Source organism: Eucyclogobius newberryi, unplaced genomic scaffold (genome assembly GCF_026437365.1).
Source record: "Eucyclogobius newberryi isolate DKJ021-1_F unplaced genomic scaffold, fEucNew1.0.hap1 SCAF_9, whole genome shotgun sequence".
In the NCBI taxonomy this organism is placed as follows: Eukaryota; Metazoa; Chordata; class Actinopteri; order Gobiiformes; family Gobiidae; genus Eucyclogobius; species Eucyclogobius newberryi.
In genome coordinates, this window is record NW_027316532.1 from 10,495,407 (window position 1) to 10,514,105 (window position 18,699).

The 18,699-nt window shown below is 43.8% G+C and overlaps 1 protein-coding gene across 1 annotated transcript; it reads right to left on the reverse strand.

The window, feature by feature from the left end:
- Window positions 1-237: 237 nt before the first annotated feature.
- espnla (espin like a) lies at window positions 238-17,767 on the reverse strand. Its single transcript, XM_072438947.1, has 11 exons — window positions 17,339-17,767; window positions 16,004-16,194; window positions 15,030-15,216; window positions 13,403-13,585; window positions 11,196-11,327; window positions 4,245-4,403; window positions 3,976-4,099; window positions 3,700-3,860; window positions 2,948-3,112; window positions 1,484-2,463; window positions 238-783 (listed from the first exon to the last, which is right to left on the reverse strand). Exons 1-11 carry the CDS (start codon window positions 17,630-17,632, stop codon window positions 246-248), a joined length of 3,114 nt encoding a protein of 1,037 aa, XP_072295048.1. The 5' UTR covers window positions 17,633-17,767; the 3' UTR covers window positions 238-245.
- Window positions 17,768-18,699: the final 932 nt, after the last annotated feature.

Genomic DNA, 18,699 nt, shown 5'->3' on the forward strand with positions numbered 1-18,699 from the left:
AAAATATCACTCAAATACACTCTGGCTTTGTAATAGGGCCGGATATTTTGGAAGTACTCAATATTTGTGCCAATGTAAACCTGAGTTTCAACACGAAATTCAACGCAATTATTTATGTACAGATTTATATAAAAAAAAAAATCTCCAAAAAGGTCAGAACAAAGTAAACAAAGCCATATTTTGGCCAAACATTCAGTGTCAACTTTATGGATACATAACGATGTTTGGAACCCAGAACATCCAAACTAAATCTCCTCAAAATCAAAAATCTCTGCCTCTTTCTCTTTCCAAAAGGCAAAACTGCGGTCGATGTATTTACAAATCTCTTCATTGCTGAAACTGGAGATGTCGGTCCCTTTATAGAGCATGGACTCGTCTGGTGTCGGAGTCTGGACAATGACCTTCGGGACCTGTCGGACCTCTGGAAGGGTGTGTTTGACCACCTCCACGTTGTTTTCGGGCGGACTCACTGCGTTTCCAAAGAACTTGACTTTAACGTCCTCGAAGCCGTCCTTCCACTCCCTGTTCCCGGCCTCGATCTCCTGGATGACGGCCTTGTGGAAGTCCCGGACCGTCTCCCAGGGGAAAGTGCCCACGTGGTCGAACACCTCGAAGCAGAGGAGGTGCCTCATTTTGCGCTCGTCCACAGGCAGCTCCAGCTCTAGGATGTGGAAGTAGCCCAGCATGAAGAGGTCCAGGGTGAGTTTGTCGTACTCCACGGGAACGCCATCCACACGGGGCAAGAACTGCTCTGGAGAGTACAGGGCCTGCTGCTTGTGGAGCCTGAGGAACACAACACACATCAAATACATAGACAACATGCAATTTACTAATACAAACATTAACCCTATTTTATTTTGCCATTATAAAATACCTAAATTATGTTAAAAAGAAACATTTTTTTCTGTATATGTTTGGGGTGGCTAAATTACGTGGATTCCTATAAGTTATCTGTCCTTTTCCTCTGTATCTACCTGCGTTGCAACAATGAAATTTCCCCATGTGTGGACAATAAAGGAATATCTTATCTTATCTTATATATAGACGCTTATCTTAATGTTAGGAATGACGGGCAACAGGGAAATCCTCATAGACATAATACACTTTTAATATTTGAGATTTCTAAAGCTTGAACTTCTCTGCTTCTCAATTCAAAAAACGAATAATTGAAGATTGAAGATGTCCATTAAACTTCGATTAATTGCACTGTCCTACTAAATGTCAACACATGGATTTAATTCTAAGCGACTGACACAAAAGGCCAAATTCAAATAAGCTAAATACAGCCAATAATGGGCCATAAAGTGCTGCAAAGACCTCGAAGTAGAGAGTAGACATATGAATACAGTTGTCAACCACATTCTTCCTTCTTTAAACTTGTAATAATCAGCATTTTCTGCTTATGTTTTGTAGCCTCATCGATTTCCCTCCTCCACAAACAGCAGGTCAGAGCCACGGCCTGTGGAGCATGTGTAGCGCTCACCTGCGTATCTGCCGGGACGGGACGCTGGAGATCATGTTCCTCCAGCTGCCCAGCATCTTGTTGACGGCTCTCCTCTGCTGGAAGAAGTGTCCGAGCGAACTGTTCATCATCTTGGTGTTGTCCACGCTCCCCCTGCGGCTTAGATCGCTCTTGTCGTCGGCGGTCACGCTCCCGGCGCTGTTTTTCCTCTCCACGGAATCCTTGTTTTTCTCCGCCACCGTGTACGCCGACTTCTTCCAGTGGCCCAAGAACAGCACCACGATTCGCTCCTTCCTCAGACTGATTGTCTCCTGCACGTCGGAGGGACTGTCGTCTTGGTCGATGCCGGAGTCGCTGTTCTGGTCCGTTTCGGGGCGAACGATGAGAGATTTCGGGAGGATTTTGAATTGAGACGCTTGGAGCAGTGAGCAGTTAGTTCCTAGAAGAATGGGCTGCTGTTCAGTTTTTTCTGTTATCGTCTCTGTAATCTCTTCTGTTTGCGTTTCAAAATTGGACTTTAGGTTCCTCACAGAGACGCCGAACTGTTGGATTTCGCCCTCGACCCTCTCCCTGCTCTCTCTTCGCCCCCTGGTGGAGATCTGCCGGTCGGACGTTTGGGAGAACACGGTGGTGAGTTCAGTATTGGGCATTTTGCAGTACGGCTGGTCCGATAGGTTGGACATGAGCAGGGACATGCTCTGGACGATGCCTGAAATGCGCCCGCACCACACCGGCAGGGGCACCTGACAGGGGAAGTCTCTGAACTGAGTGTTGACGGTGATGTTGACGATCGGGGCGGGCAGGATGTGGCGCAGCTCGTCCGCCAGTCGGGCCAGCTCCAGCTCGTAGCCGGCGCAGTTCCTCTGCATCGAGACGTTGGCGATTTGTTGCTCCAGATAAACGAGGTCATCCTCGGTCAGCAGCTCACCCGAGGGGCCCAGGATGGCGTTGTGGGCCTGGGAGTACCTCCAGCTCACTTTGGCAAATTTGTTTCCGTTTTCCTGAAGGAGAGGATAAGGCGAGAGAGCAGTTATATAATACACATTGACGTAACCTAATCTTCATTTAGTTTTGGAGCAACACTGCACCAATAAATACAGAGCCAAAATGAATACTCGGGATGGTGATTAATCGGTTTCAGTATCGTACTGGCCAAGATTGAACAATATCTGGCAGTGATATTTCTTTTTGCCGTGCCCGTCTGTGCTTCCATGTGTCGTTCCCAGACTGAGAAGAATCAATGGAAACCGGAGAGCGTTTGGGCTAAAACCTGAACTGTATTTTTACACAATCATGCCACAAACAATTTTTCATTCCAGTTAAACACGGTACAGGCTGTTCTCCTTTCAGCTGTTACATCCTTGTACTTTCCAAAATATATTTCAAAGTGATGAGCGACTAACATGCGCAGTTAGCACACTTATAGTAGCATTTCTGACAGGTTAACAAGGTTTAGACAAAGAAAGTGCATTTCTTGAGTGTTACCTTCCTCCTCTGGTCCTCCTCGTCCAGCAGCCGCGCCTGCAGCTGTCGGACCATCACCTGTCTCTTCCACTCTGCGATGGGACGTCCCCTCTCGTCATGCGTGGGCACCAGGTAGTCGATGTCAGACAGGTTCGCCTCCTCAGTGGGCAGCACCACCATCTTATTCTAGATCGGATCAAAGTTATTCTTCATTAATAGGGGAAACTATTGTGATATGGTATATGGCTGTCAATTACTGAAATATCAATATTATTACAATACTTTAACGTACATTTTGACATTTCAGTTTGATTGAAACAAAAAAATGTGAATGCCTTAATTTACGAGTCAGACTTGGTCAAAAGGAAAGGTTAACATTGACAAAACCAAGATTAAATCTAGGCCAATTTAGAAAAATAATGAATAAAATCTGCCCTTTTGATTTATAGACAGTACATTTCTGTCAGATAAAGAACCTTTGTGTTATTGAGATACTGTATATTTAGAGTGTTTGCAAAGGATTGTACAGCCGTATTTTTTGTATTTTATTTCTATTTTGTATTTCAAAAGATCCAAAACCACATCTGTCAGGTAAGAGCAAACGTTATATTATCAGTGAGGAACGGCTGAATGGCCTTGGCCTGCAGACTACAAAGCCACTGACATTACACAGTGTTTGCTTATTTCCAAAACCATCTGTTCCATTCATGTAAAATATAAAATCCATAAAATATATGGTATTGCTCATCTGGTGGCACAGTTCTTTCACGTACAGCTTGTCCAGTGAAGGCTCCTGATAAGCCCGACTGCTTGAGGGATGTGATGGACTTCCCGAGGAGTTTGTTTCCTCCCAGAAGGTTCGGTTTAGGACCCTTATCGTCCGGAACAGCCTTCTCACTCCCACCGCCTTTGGGCTGATTAAAACTTTTAATAACTGCAACACAAATCATAACAAGCTCCACTTTAAAGAGCGCACGGCTGCACACAAATGTTCCCTGTCAACTGTACAATGTTTGGTTTGTCTTTGAGATTCAAGCGAGTTCCCTCACCAGAGGAGGAGACGTGAATCTGTTCGATTTTGTTGGAAAAGGCCTTCTCGAGCAGACCACCCCCTGCAGGATCGGCAGAGGACGGGGGGTACCTGGCCTGGGGGGCGTCCTCGCTCTCAGGTTGCTGGGAATAAAATGACAAATATTAAAATGTACAAAATAAATGAGTTAAAAGGCCAGTCAGAGTCACGCAGAAGAATACGGACTAAATATGCATCACAATATCGCTTAAAAAGACCATAAACCCCATCAGATCGTTCTATACTTACCCTTAAACTATCCATACGTTTGTTGTTGCTGTTATTGTTTCCACATGTGTTGCCGAGGGAACCGTAGTAGTCCGCTCTGCTCCGCTGCACTGACACTGGCCTGGACTTGACTCCCTCTGAAGGAGCCGTGACCTCGATGGGATTATCAGCACACGAGACCTGAGAGATCACGACATATCCATTTGTGTTACATGCAATTTACTGTCATTCTGTTTCCAAGACAACTGTCGTGTTACGCTTTTCCATGTTCCACAGAATCACATATGGAAATGATTGCTCCGTCATACATTAAATCAAAATGAGGGACGGACTTGGGTTTTCGATGGTTGTGGAAACGCTCTGATATTTCAACATTAAACCACATTAAGAGTTACAATTCAGGAGGAGCAGCCACTGTAAGACACGGGGCAAATACAAATCCAAAAACATTAAGCCTTAATGTTTTTGGTTCATGTAGGTTCTCCTTAATGATTAAGGAGAACCTACATGAACCCACATGTGTTTAAAGTGCATATGACAGGTTTTTATTATTGTCTAAATATTACTTCAATTGGTTGAATAGTCGTAGTCATAGTATTTGTCAGTTTGTGAAGTAAAGTGTGATGGGAAAAAACAGAAAGTTCCACAATTCATGTGCAAAGAGCAGATTTTTGACAGTTTAAACATCAATTTAAGAAAATAAAGGTGTTTTCATATATTTTTGGATTTGTTAAATAGTAACTACTATGTAAATTTGTCACGCTTTGGCAGTACGCTTCAGTATGATTATAAACTCCACCAAAATGATCAAACTAGGAAAAAAGATTTATACAACACAAACCATGAAACAAAGAGAAAGTGAAAGAAAAGCGTGTGACAGCTGTGCACGCTGATGTTCACACAGGAGGAGGAATCTGGATATATGGAACCGTTTAAATCCACTGTAATAAATGGCATCCACAATAAAGGCACATGAAACTCGGGCCTCAGAGGACATTATTAGTCAAATCCAAACTTCCCAAACAGTTGAACGCAGAGCTGTTGTGTCAGAGAGGAGGCCCCTGCTGTTTCCTGTCTCTGCACTTTGAAGTCCGGCTGATAAACTGAGACACGGGGTCATTCATCAGGAGATGGAGAGAGTCACTGAAGCTGAGCCGTCCAGAAAAGCTGATTTAGATTTTTGTAGGTGGTCAAGGTCTTACTCGAGTGGAAGTATTGTTACTGCATCATTTATTCTTGTCAAATGTTGGGGAAAACTGCAGATTTTTTGACTGAAAAAGTAAAATGTTTCCTCCACTAAACCCAAGTGAAAGTGGTGAACGACGAGACGGAAATACACAGTACACACATGTTTGTACAAATACACATGTTTGTACAAATACACATGTGCGCACCTCGTCCAAATGTCCAAATAAAATGTGAGTTGAACTGTGCAAAAACAACAACTGCTGCAAGATTCTCATAACTTTCATAAAACAACAACATCCACACATTTGGCTATAAAAGTAGACAGAGAAAATGCAGATTGAACTATGTGTATGTATAATATGTATGATATGTATAAGTAGAAGTTAACAGACCAAAGCAAACCCACTATGGAACCGGTCAAACACTGGACACTGCTGCAGGGCATGCCTCAGTTGCCACTACAGACCATAAATGACTAAAATAACACAAGCTGAGTGTGATGCGCTGAAAAAGAGCTAAAAAGAGCTAAAATAATCACTTCAAAACAGCCAAAACTCACAGCTATAGTCCCAGGGCGGTCCGTCAATCCAGCCCAAATGACCCATTCGAAGCCAGCTCTGTATCTGGGGAAGTCACAAGTACCACAGGAGAACTCGACACTATCTCGCAATCGGCGACTACTCGTTTGACACCGTCCCGCGCATCTCCGCCTCTGTCCAAGGGCCGCTGCGCAATAAACAATAAACTCCGATGGGAGAATGCCCTGAATTATTCAGCGCGGTGGCCCGCTAATGTCGCTAATGCATGGATGGACAAACCAACTGCCATGTCCAGGCACGAAGGGATGGGACGGTATCCGCGACGACTTGTCAAAGCAGCCGGGAACAAGACATTTTATCCAACCGCCGCGTGGTGCAGTTTCCATTTGGAGCAAGTGGAAATCAATTTGTTAAATACTGAAACGGGAAGATGATGAAGATGATGAAGATGATGATGAAGATGATGAAGATCGGGTGACGACGGAATTAAACATTTGATCAAGTTTCCCCCAAATATAGAATGACAGCATTGGAAAGCACAATAGTAACTGATATAAACTGATGTAAATAGAGTGTTTATAAGGCCCGAGCGCCACAAGCTGGCGAGAGGCCTATTAATCTCGTAAGGCCGTGCGAAGCACGGCTGCGAAAGTGCGCACATAGTGCGCACGAAATCGAGCGCAAAGCGCTCGCCCACTTCCAAACACTCACTAACGCACTCCTTCACTCACGCACGCCCAGTGCAGACTAATTAGTAGTAGGAAAATGGAACATTACCGTTGTAAACGGGCGAAGCCCGTGCAAAAGTGCCCACCAAACGAGCACTTTACATTGGGATGACGACCGCGAAATCCCCATATAAAGCACTCATTTGCGCTAAGTAGCTCACGAATACGTTCCCCATCTCTTGCATGTTCCGTGCATATAAGCATGTAATGCAAAAATTTAACATTATTACTGTATAGAGGGCCAAAAACACAAAGTGGGCGGAGCCCACTCAAAATTAACGAAAGTACCCGTCAGTGACCAGGGACCCACACCATGAGGTAGGAAAGCGCGAGCGCTTTCCGAAAATGTATAGTTTATGATATTTGAAAAATGGGAAACATTGTTTTCGCATCGGAATATTATTCTTTCTTTCTTCTCGGGACCAACCCCCCTATTTTTCACCCAGTGAACATTGACGAAAAGTCACAAAAATTTGCACACCTCTAAAAATCGTGCCTCTCTACATTCTGGCTATTTCTCTTTTCTAAAATAAAAAAAAATTGGCGCGTCAGCGCCCCCAAATGTACCTTTGCCCTAAACCTACTTGAAGTGAAATTAATTAATTTGGCGCCACAGCGCCCCCTACAGATTTTATATGGAGGTTAAATGTTTAGTTTTGCGAAATTATCTGAAATTTGACACAAAACTCAATTTTGGCCCCATCAAAAAAGTCAACGAGACCCATGTCATAATTGTTACGGCTTTGTTGTAGCGATGACCGAAACCTCCCATGTTATTCCAATGGGGAAATCACCAGAACATGTTTACACTTTATACTTTCACCAACTCCTCCCAGGGCTTTAGCCCTATTAACCTGAAATTTGACTCATCTTCAGGGGTGGACCATCAAAAGTTATCCACATTTTTATTCTAAGAGTCACGGTCTCTGTGCAGCAAAGCCGCACATTTTGCCAAGAATTCAAAATAAAATAGCTTTTTGATGGAAAAACAAAGGGGAGAAGATGTGACAGCGTCACAGATTCAGCAGTAGGCGTAATAAAAGGACAATTGGGGCGCGTCAGCGCCCCCTCCTCTTGCGGCGTGGCGGCGGTGTGGCGAGGGCCGATCATTGCCGCTTGCGGCTATATTTTTACCATTATTATTAGTATTATCTTGTTTTACGCTAGCTGTTTTTATTTTATCTTTATTTTCCCCCTCCATTCCTTATTAGGAAATGAGAGGTTTTGTCTATAGGAGTTTTTGTTAATAAGAGTTTTGTTTATAAGAGTTCTTCTATTAAGACCGTTTCTGTCCTTTTCCTCTGTACCTACCGGCGTTGCAACAATGAAATTTCCCCATGTGTGGACAATAAAGGAATATCTTATCTTATCTAAAATCCTATCATTTTTTCCTAATATAGAAATGTAATAATAATCACTTATGTACATATTTTATTTTCTGCTTCAAATACCAAGGCCCGAAGTCACTGGGATAGGCTCCAGTCACCCGCGACCCCGAGAGGGAACAAGCGGTAGAAAATGGATGGATGGATGGAATACCAATAGCAACATTAATTGATGATGAATGAGTGAGTATTTGTATAATTACAGGCATTAAGCATTGTGAAAAGTACATGACATTATGTTCAATATTCAAGTTGGAAAGGAAACATCGCCCTGAACAATAAAGATGTTCTGCAGACAGTAATCATAATTAGAACGTGTTGACGAGTTTAACTGTATAAAATGTATAAAAAGGTGGAAGCCTGTTGACATGTAATAAGTGGATATGTAATGTAGCAGTAAAAGGTTGCGTGTCCCAGTAACACACTGTGCGTTTCTAAAAATAGCACAGTGTCTTCTCTTCTCGGCCCGGGGCATAAAGCACATCTAATGCCAGGATGTCGGGGATTTGATTGCACCTGCTTTCGGAAATATAAGATCCACAAGGGGCACGAGAGCCGCTGACCTGTGTGTGTGAGATCCAAAGATTTGGATACGAGTCAAAAAAGACAAAAACACGGGTCAGCGGAGCACGATACTTCAGGTCAACGTCCGGAGATGAGTCAATGTGACACTCGAAGCTCGTGACGTGGAAAGAGCTGCGTGGCGGAGGCAAACACATGGAATTAAAATGCTGTTGACAGAAGGTGAGAAAGGATTAGTTCAGTTTGTCTTGGAAGAAATGTATTTATTCTGTTAAATGTGTTGAAATAGTCGTGTAGCATTAGAAATATCATTACAAAAGATCGTTAAAGCAACTTCTGTTCCACCGCTGCAGTGGTTTTGACTCCAATAGTGAGTAACAACAAGAATGACTCTCACACCACAAGAGGATGAGGTGTCTTGCTCAAGAGCACAACACAGTATACAAATGCCGTCGGCAGTGACCAAATCTGCAAACTCACTGTGTTCAAGTAAAAAAACAAGCACTAAAGCTCAGACATTGGTCTGGCAAAAACAAGGCAAATAAAATTATGAATTAACCAGAAAAACTATGACTGAGCCAGGACATAATGCAATAAACCATGTTATTTGACCAATATCAACAATTGCCTCAGGGCATATCTCATATTCAAAATAATGCACAAGACTAGAAAATACTGTCCCCAAAAAGTGATTGAAAAGAGCTTAAATTACAATTTGGCAAAGTTAAAAAGCGAGTGAAGCAAGTGAAGCAAGAGGCTTTGATTTCTCAAGTGTTATTGCCTCACCACAGTGAACCTCTGATTATGCAACATGTTTCCTCAGCCTGCGCTGCTCTGCCTACTGCTCTGTTTACCACCTACTGCTCGACCTACCGCTCTGCCTACAATGACTGACAATCATAGCACTGGAAAAACAAAAGCAGGACACAATCAGAGTGAAGGCCTTGACATCCTGCTCTCCAGCGGGTTGGGTTGCCAGTTCCAGGCATCGAAACGGTGAAAACGGTGAAACTTAAGCTCGTGGATCCCATAACGGACTCAGACTTGGGACTTCCACCTGAGAGGTGTAACCGATAGCGCCGTAGATTTGGCGAGCACCCGCAACTGTGGCTGATTAGCTCTCATTGTGGAAGCTTGATTATATTTGCATCATTATATGTCGGTGAATGCACGTCCCGCTGTAACTCAGTCATGCTTTTGCCTTTCATTAGTTTAGTGATTATTCAAGTCTATTGGTCTGAGCTGCTTTAGGTGATGAGTGAAGTGCGATATGAGAATGCTTCAACAGGTCGGCTGGCAAGAGACTTTTCCATTCACAAGCTCACGTGAACATTGATGAAGCAGAAACAATGTGTCGAGGGAAGTCTAAAGCAGCTGAAAATATAGAGTTCAAAATGACTGGTCGCAGTAAATTTTGATTGATGATCAATTCATATGACTTTATAAATCAAAATAACTTTATTTATGAAAAGTAACTTTTTATTCATTAACAGTGCCCATCAACTTAAGGTTATTTACTGTTTGTTATACTAGCACAAAACAGCAAGTATTAGCACGACACTGGTGATTGGCTACTGCTTTTTTTATTTTTTATTTTTTTACACTGCTCATAAGCTAAGGCTAAAATCCAGCGTTTGTGGACAGCGTCTCAATCTCAATATGTAATATATTTATCTTTATAGTCTCCATAACAATATTCTGATGATTTTTCCACAGTGCATCAAGAATGTGCTAAAATGGACCAGTAAATGTCTCGGTTGAGGTTCAAGTCCAGCCTCAAATGTAAATGAACAATAAAGGTACAATACCCTTGTTAGGGAGATTACACTAGATGCGTCTTTTTGAATTATACACAATATACTTGCATTTTACATATATCCAATGCAACAATTGCAATATTTTGCAATTTTCTACTGCAAGTAAACGGCACTGAATTACTTTTTGCAAAAAGGCCGTCCCATTTGCCATTAGAAACTTCATACCCTCATTATCATCAATCAAACCCGTAAATGATTTGTTTTCCTTGTGTCCTGTTTTGACCCCGGCACTAAAGCACAAACAGAGATAACACTGAAATATTCATGGATTGCATTAAGCCATGTCGTGCTTAAAGAACAAAAGAGCCCATTGCTGATAGTCCTCAAATGAAACTGAGAAGAGCTATCCTGTCCCATCAGCTCTATCCTGTCCCATCAGCTCTATCCTGTCCCATCAGCTCTATCCTGTCCCATCAGCTCTATCCTGTCCCATCAGCTCTATCCAGTCCCATCAAACACCACACTGGCCGACTGCACATGGCGCCTGGTATATGTGCCATCAACTCGGCCACCGAACAGCACTTCATTTTTGAACACTACATGTAGGACAAGGAATTATATACATCGGGGGTAGGTGAAAACAAATGTTCCGAGCACCAAGTTAAATGCAGTCTAATATAGGATTACTCAACATTGCTGCATCAAAATACAACTTTGAGTAAGTTAATGATGAGGGAACACGGTAATAACGTGGTTATAACATGGTAAAAAGCACATCAAAGTCAAAAATAAGGTTAGAATTGACTTGGCGTGAGTAATATTGTGTTTAGCTGTGCAGAGTGCAGACACTTACATTGTTCTCCATGGAACGCAGGTGTCTGGCACAGTCGCTGTGGCCGTTGTACTCTGCCAGGTCTGCAGCAGTGAAGCCATCTACGTCCTTCTCTGTGGGCTCTGCTTTATGGGACAGCAGCAGCTTACAGCACTGGCAGAAGAAGAAGGGTTCATGTTTCACTTTGAAAAGGAAAAGAATTCTCAATCTTTTTGTTTTGTTGTGTTTGATGATTTTGATGATCAAAATGTAAAAGTGGCTTACAAAAGTATTTGTACCCCTGGAACTTTTCCACATTTTGTCACAGACACAAACTTGAATAAATTGTATTGAAATTTTTGGTGGACGAGCCACAGAAAAATACAAAAAGCTCTCTTTTCCCTGAGTGCCACTAGCTGCTCTCAGAAGTTGTAGAAGTTGTAGAGTCCTCCTAATCTCAGTATAAATGCAGCTGTTCAGTGAAGGCCACAGAAGAAGACAGGTCAGTTGTGGAGAAGGTAAATGCAGGGTTAGGTTATTAAAAGATTTCTAAAGCTTTGAACATCTCACGAAGCACTGTTCAGTCCATCATCCGGAAATAGAAAGTCTGGCACAACTACAAACCTATGAAGTCACGGCCGTCCACCAGAATGTACATGCTGAACAAAGGGAAGGCTGGTCATAGATGAGAGAAGAGGCCCATGGGAAGTCTGGAGGAGATCCACAGCTCAGGTGGACAGGGATCTGTCCTCAGGACAACTATTAGTTCAATCTGGACCCTATGGAAGAGTGTTAAGAAGAAGCCATTGTTGAAAAACAGCCATAAGAAGTCCAGAATCAGGCTGTGGAGGTGCAGCATCAGGCTGTGGAGGTGCAGCATCAGGCTGTGGAGATGCAGCATCAGGCTGTGGAGGTGCAGCATCAGGCTGTGGAGGTGCAGCATCAGGCTGTGGAGGTGCAGCATCAGGCTGTGGAGGTGCAGCATCAGGCAGGGGAGATGCAGCATCAGGCTGTGGAGGTGCAGCATCAGGCTGTGGAGGTGCAGCTGTGGAGGTGCAGCATCAGGCTGTGGAGATGCAGCATCAGGCTGTGGAGGTGCAGCATCAGGCTGTGGAGGTGCAGCATCAGGCTGTGGAGGTGCAGCATCAGGCTGTGGAGGTGCAGCATCAGGCTGTGGAGGTGCAGCATCAGGCTGTGGAGGTGCAGCATCAGGCTGTGGAGGTGCAGCTGTGGAGGTGCAGCATCAGGCTGTGGAGGTGCAGCATCAGGCTGTGGAGGTGCAGCATCAGGCTGTGGAGGTGCAGCTGTGGAGGTGCAGCATCAGGCTGTGGAGGTGCAGCATCAGGCTGTGGAGGTGCAGCATCAGGCTGTGGAGGTGCAGCATCAGGCTATGGAGGTGCAGCATCAGGCTATGGAGGTGCAGCTGTGGAGGTGCAGCATCAGGCTGTGGAGGTGCAGCATCAGGCTGTGGAGGTGCTTTTCTTCAGCAGGGACGTGGAAGCTGCCCAGAGTGGTGGAACATGGAGCCAAATACAAGGCAATCTCAGAAGAAAACCTGTTGGCGTCTGTAAAAGACGAATCCCAAATTTGATAATTTGCTGCATGTCTTCCCTTTTCTCTCATCCCCCATTTCACGCTCTCCTCTCCTGTCTGATAAAGCCTACGGACAACAACATCTTAAAATGAAAAAAGAATGCCCAGTCAAAGTCCAGACCTAAATCCAATGGAGAATCTGTGGTAAGATCTGCTGATCACAAACGCTCTCCATCGACTCTGACTGAGCTCCAGCTGTTTTACACAGAATAAAGAGCAAAGGTTAAGTTTGTAGATGAGGAAAGCTGGCAGAGACAAACCCCAAAAGTATTGACTAAGGGGTGTGAATACTTCTGCACGCTGTACTTTTCATGCATAATTATCCTTTCACTTCACTATGCCACTTTGTGTTGCTCTTTTACAAAAAATGCCAATACAATTTATTCAAGTTTGTGTCATGACGTGACGTGGTAAAGGTCCAGGCCTCCTAATACAAGTCACTGTATGTAAACGAACAGATCATAAATACTCATACATGCTGAGTGGCTAGCACTCTTGCCTCATTGCAAGGAGTTCCCAGGTTAACCTACCATAATCAAAATTATTTGATATTACATCATTGACAACACAGCAATAGATGTTCTTTTTCTTATTGCCTGCACTGGGGGAACACGACCCTTGGTTCCCAAATCAAGCCCTAGATGTAAGTAGTTTACCTCGAGCTCTCCATTCTCTGCAGCATCATGCAGGGGAGTCCCTCCCCAGTAATCTTTCATGACATGTGAGCCCACGTGCAGCAGCCTCTCTAAGATGCAATAGTGCCCCCTGCTGGCAGCAAAATGCAGCGCAGTGGCTCCCTCCTTGTCCTGAGAGTGGCGGTCCACGTCAGAGCAGGTCACCTAGAGGCAATGGTGACAGAGGAGCTTCAGGTGAAACATGATCATGTGACATCAGGACACCCTACAGGCCTACAGATGACTGTATATCCTACATGACTGTACACCCTACAGGTGACTGTACACCCTACAGGCCTACAGATGACATCAGGACACCCTACAGGCCTTCAGATGACTGTACACCCTACAGGCCTACAGATGACTGTACACCCTGCAGATGACTGTACACCCTACAGGCCTGCAGATGACTGTACACCCTGCAGATGACTGTACACCCTACAGGCCTACAGATGACTGTACACCCTACAGGCCTGCAGATGACTGTACACCCTACAGGCCTACAGATGACTGTACACATGACTGTACACCCTACAGGCCTACAGATGACTGTACACATGACTGTACACCCTACAGGCCTGCAGATGACTGTAGACCCTGCAGATGACTGTACACCCTACAGGCCTACAGATGACTGTACACCTTGCCGATGACTGTACACCCTACAGGCCTGCAGATGACTGTACACCCTACAGGCCTGTAGATGACTGTACACCCTACAGGCCTGCAGATGACTGTACACCCCACAGGTCTACAGATGACTGTACACATGACATTTCCTCTTTTCTAGTGTTTTGTATTGTGAGAAAAAACATTGCGATTTAACGATGATTGAGTCTGTGCCCAAACAACAGTGAAGTTTCTTTCATTCCTGTGGTCTTATGTTACTATTCCTCACGTTGTGACCGGCTTTACGAAAGTGAACTTTCTGAAAGACAAAATTAAATTGGATTTGAACTAAAAAATATTAAATTTTACTTCTAAAATTATCCTGTTAGTTTTTGGTTCTTACTATTATATTGTGACCTGAATAATCACCATTAATTAACCTAATAATCATCCATCCATCCATTTTCTACCGCTTGTTCCCTTTCGGGGTCGCGGGTGACTGGAGCCTATCCCAGTGACTTCGGGCCTTAGGCGGGGTACACCCTGGACAGTGGCCAACTTGTCCAATTTTGCCTAACACATGCATGTCTTTGGACGGTGGGAAGATGCCGGAGAACCCGGAGAGAACCCACGGTAACACGGGGAGAACATGCATCATGTGATGTTAGTCTGGTCCAGGAATCGAACCCACGATCGCCTTCTTGGGAGGCAAGCGCGCTAACCGCCTTTGCCACCGTGCACCCTACCTAATAATCATGACATCCCTAATTGACACAGTGTTAGCCACGTTATTGGGTCGTTCTAATCCTATTGTGATCTCTTAAGTACCAGAGTAGCAGTTTGTGCAATACTTTACTGGTTTGGTATTTCTGTTAACTTGACAAAACATATTCGCTGTTAAAACGTTCACAAAAGTGTTGATTTAACCAATAGAAACAGGGCCACTAACTCATGCTTTTAATTCTCAAATCTACAAAGAACCAAAAGAGGCTGCACTAACGAGCCACAGCACGATGTCGTGGTGCCCCAAGTGAGCAGCAGCGTGCAGGCAGCTCATCCCGTCATAGGCCCTGAGGTTCACGTCCGCTCCACACTCCTCCACCAGGAACTGAACAACGGGCTGATGTCCCTCCTGACACGCCAGGTACAGGGGAGTGGCACCCAGGCCCGTCTGGCAATGCACAGTCCTGAAGGCAAAGAAACAGAAACAATCATTTCAAAGGCACTGCCTCACATAGTACTTTTATGTCCTACTATATTAGGTATTTGGGACACTAAAACAACAAGCCACTAATAAAGTGGTACATAGTAGGGTTAATATTTCATGAGTCATAAGTACAGCGTATCGCTTTCCTGAAAAGCTGCTCTGACGTAGTACAGTTGTAGAGACTAGAAAGGCTGCCATATGATCGAGCAGACTTACTGTGTGACAAGGAGATACATGCTCCAACATCCACTTAATCTTCTACCTCTAAAGCAATTTGGTCCTGGTCTCCTGGGATCACGTTGAACAGGAAAGTACATATGAAGGGCGCTGAGTGAGTTTTCACATATGATTTGTATGATCTAAGCTTTAAGTGTAATTAAAGGTGAATTTACAGCCATTCAAAGCTGGCATCACCTCAGGGCCAAGAGTGAAATGTGAAGAAAAGTGGCAAAATGACGACTGAACAGGACTTAATGTATGTAACATAGGTGTTGAGCAAAACATATTCATTGCATATTTACTGAAATAGTTTATTGAAAAAATCTAAGAAAATTGAAGAAAAATATCTCTTTGCTGATTATGACTGGACTGACAATTGCTGCATTTGCCTGAACTAATAAGCAATAGAACATGTGAAATGAATGTCTCGCTAGGTGAAGATCTGACAATGATTTTGCATTGTATTTGATGAATATTTAATACATAATAATGTTTTTTTTCTGTCATTCAATTGAAAAGGTTGGGGTCTTTTACTAATAAACGCTAACCTGGGTGCCTGTTTCATAAGTAGTTTTATACAGGTGAGGTCTCCATTGGCTGCAGCGTAGTGGGCGGGCGACGCCCCACAATGGGTCTTGGCCTCAGCTGCTCCGCCCACAGACAGGAGCCACTGTGTCACAGCCACACACCCGAACCGAGCAGACAGGTGCAGAGCAGAGGCACCAGCCGCATCTCTGTCCTGTGAGATGAAGATATGAGGGGTTAAAATAAGAAATATTTGAGTAATTTAATCACAATACAGTTTCAATACTAACTCTTCCTTAGGATGAAACTAAGTCAGCATCAAGCATATTTACAGCACTAGTTGTTATCAACTTAGAGATAAGGTGAGGAGCTCGGCCACACAAGGGGAGCTTGGAGTAGAGCCGCTGCTCCTCCATGTCGAGAAGAGCCAGATGAGGTGGCTCGGGCATCTGTCCTGGATGCCTCCTGGGTGCCTCCCTGGGAGGTGTTCCGGGCATTTCCCACCGGGAAGAGGCCCCGGGGAAGACCCAGGACACGTTGGAGGGACTATGTCTCTCTGCTGGCCTGGGAACGCCTCAGGATCCCCCCGGAGGAGTTGGAAGAAGTGTCTGGGGAAAAGGAAGTCTGGGAGTCCCTGCTTAGACTGCTAAATGCAAACTTGAAAACTAAACTAAAATGAGAGAAGAAAATCTGTCTTTTAACATCGGGACATTAGTATCAACAACATATGTTTATATGTCATGGGCCGAGACGGAAGTGTGGTGTGTGGTGTGTGGTGCGCCTTTTACTACTGCAGTTATGTCATTGCACTGAAGCATCACTTCAAATGACTCTTTCTTAGCCAGGACCTAGATTTGACCTAAAAGAATAAAGGTACTACAGACCCACAAAATTCATATCCCCAAATTAGGCAAATTGTATCCACAATTTTTATTATTCATCTTAAATATTCTACTGATTCACATATTCATAAATTCTTAGAAGAAATGATAAAGTAGTTACATAAATGCCCTCAGTTCCCTCATGAATGCTCGGTTTATAGTTATAATATTGTAATTACCTTAATGTTGTCAGTAACTTCATTTGTTCCTACAACTTTGCCAATTCATTCTAAAAAATAAGCCAATTTGTACAAATGAACAGTAGGTAGTTTATTGCGATATACACTCAATCCATGGATAGACAGATGGGGCAAAATCGTGGGGATGATTTGCGTTATTTGTTGGAACAAATCAGGTAATTTGTAGGTATTATACAAACATTTTGTGGGAACGAAATAATAATTGGAGGCCTCAAATCAGATTATTTCCTTTCCCACGTCATCAGGGCAGCTAAATATAGGTCATGTGGTTTCTTACCTCTATCTTGCATCCTCCTTGTTCCATGAGCCACTGCAGCTCCCTTACATGTCCAGTCGCAGCCGCATCGTGAGCTGCTGTGGCAAGATTCAAAGCCCGGACATTTCCTTGAAGACCAAAGTCATTGACCAGATACTGAAGACACTCCAGTTGTCCACATCTTGCAGCGTGGTGGACCGGGCCGGCCCCTTGAACATCTACGATTGCAGTAGAAAGATGCCCAGAAGATGCAAGTTCCTTCAAAGTTGAAAGTTCCCCATTTCGGGCCGCCTGGATCGCTCTATGTAGCACCATTACTGGAGGCTACAGGCAAACTACAGCACACATTACAACAAGGTCCACGCGAGCTTGAAAAACCTGATCATCTCATACAATAATAAAAAACTCATCCTGAGCCAAAGGGAAAGCGACACCGGAGAGGGAGGCAGATGGCAGGCTGAGCCCAGAGGAGGGGGTTAAAGGTGGAGATACAAATCTAATGAAGAAGGGGATGACAGAAAAGCACTTCAGGTCTATTTGGGAACCATCTGCTGCTGGTCTGGGGCACTTCGAGACCGAGGCGTCCTGTCGGCTACAAGACTAATATAGTAATATAGAAAATATAGTTTAAGTGGCAAAGGGTCTGGAGAGACTGAGACATCAAATGAGGAGGATAAATCTAGCTATGGGGATAACAACGATCTTAAACTTAAGCATAACCATAATACGCAAGATAAATTTGATTTCGAACAAATCATTCATTGTCAAAAGTCTTTAGTGGTAGTTTTTTTTCTCGATGGTGGGATTGTGTCTACGGATTGCACAGTCAGCTGCACGCTCGTCTCACTATTAAATACAATACAAAGTACTCTTTCATAGCACTTTGTTTATAGAATAATAAGTAATAATAAAAATAAACCACTACAATATAAATGTGATGTACACTTCATGTTTTCCATTAGGAGCACGTTAAGGAAGCCCATAAAGACTGAAGGTAATGAAAGACGTGTGGAGTCCTTGTGGCACTGACCATTTGCTGGCACCGTGCAGCTTCACTGGAGCTGGGAAACTTAAGCACTGAGAGTCCAGGCTTGATGTGCTACAAAGAGACAAGAGTTTTAGTGATGTTACTAAACTCTACCCCACCGTGGGTGACCACTCATCTGGTTCATATTTGAGATGTCCAGTGTCTGCAGCTCATCAGGGAACGCGTGGGTCCGACTCTGGTTTCATAATGCATTTAGCTGATTACAAACATGACGCCATGGAAACCAATCCCAACACAGCCTCCAGGTCAGCTCACAGTTATGGCCTTTTATTATTCATCTTAAATATTCTACTGATTCACATATTCATAAATTCTTAAAAGGAATGATACAGTA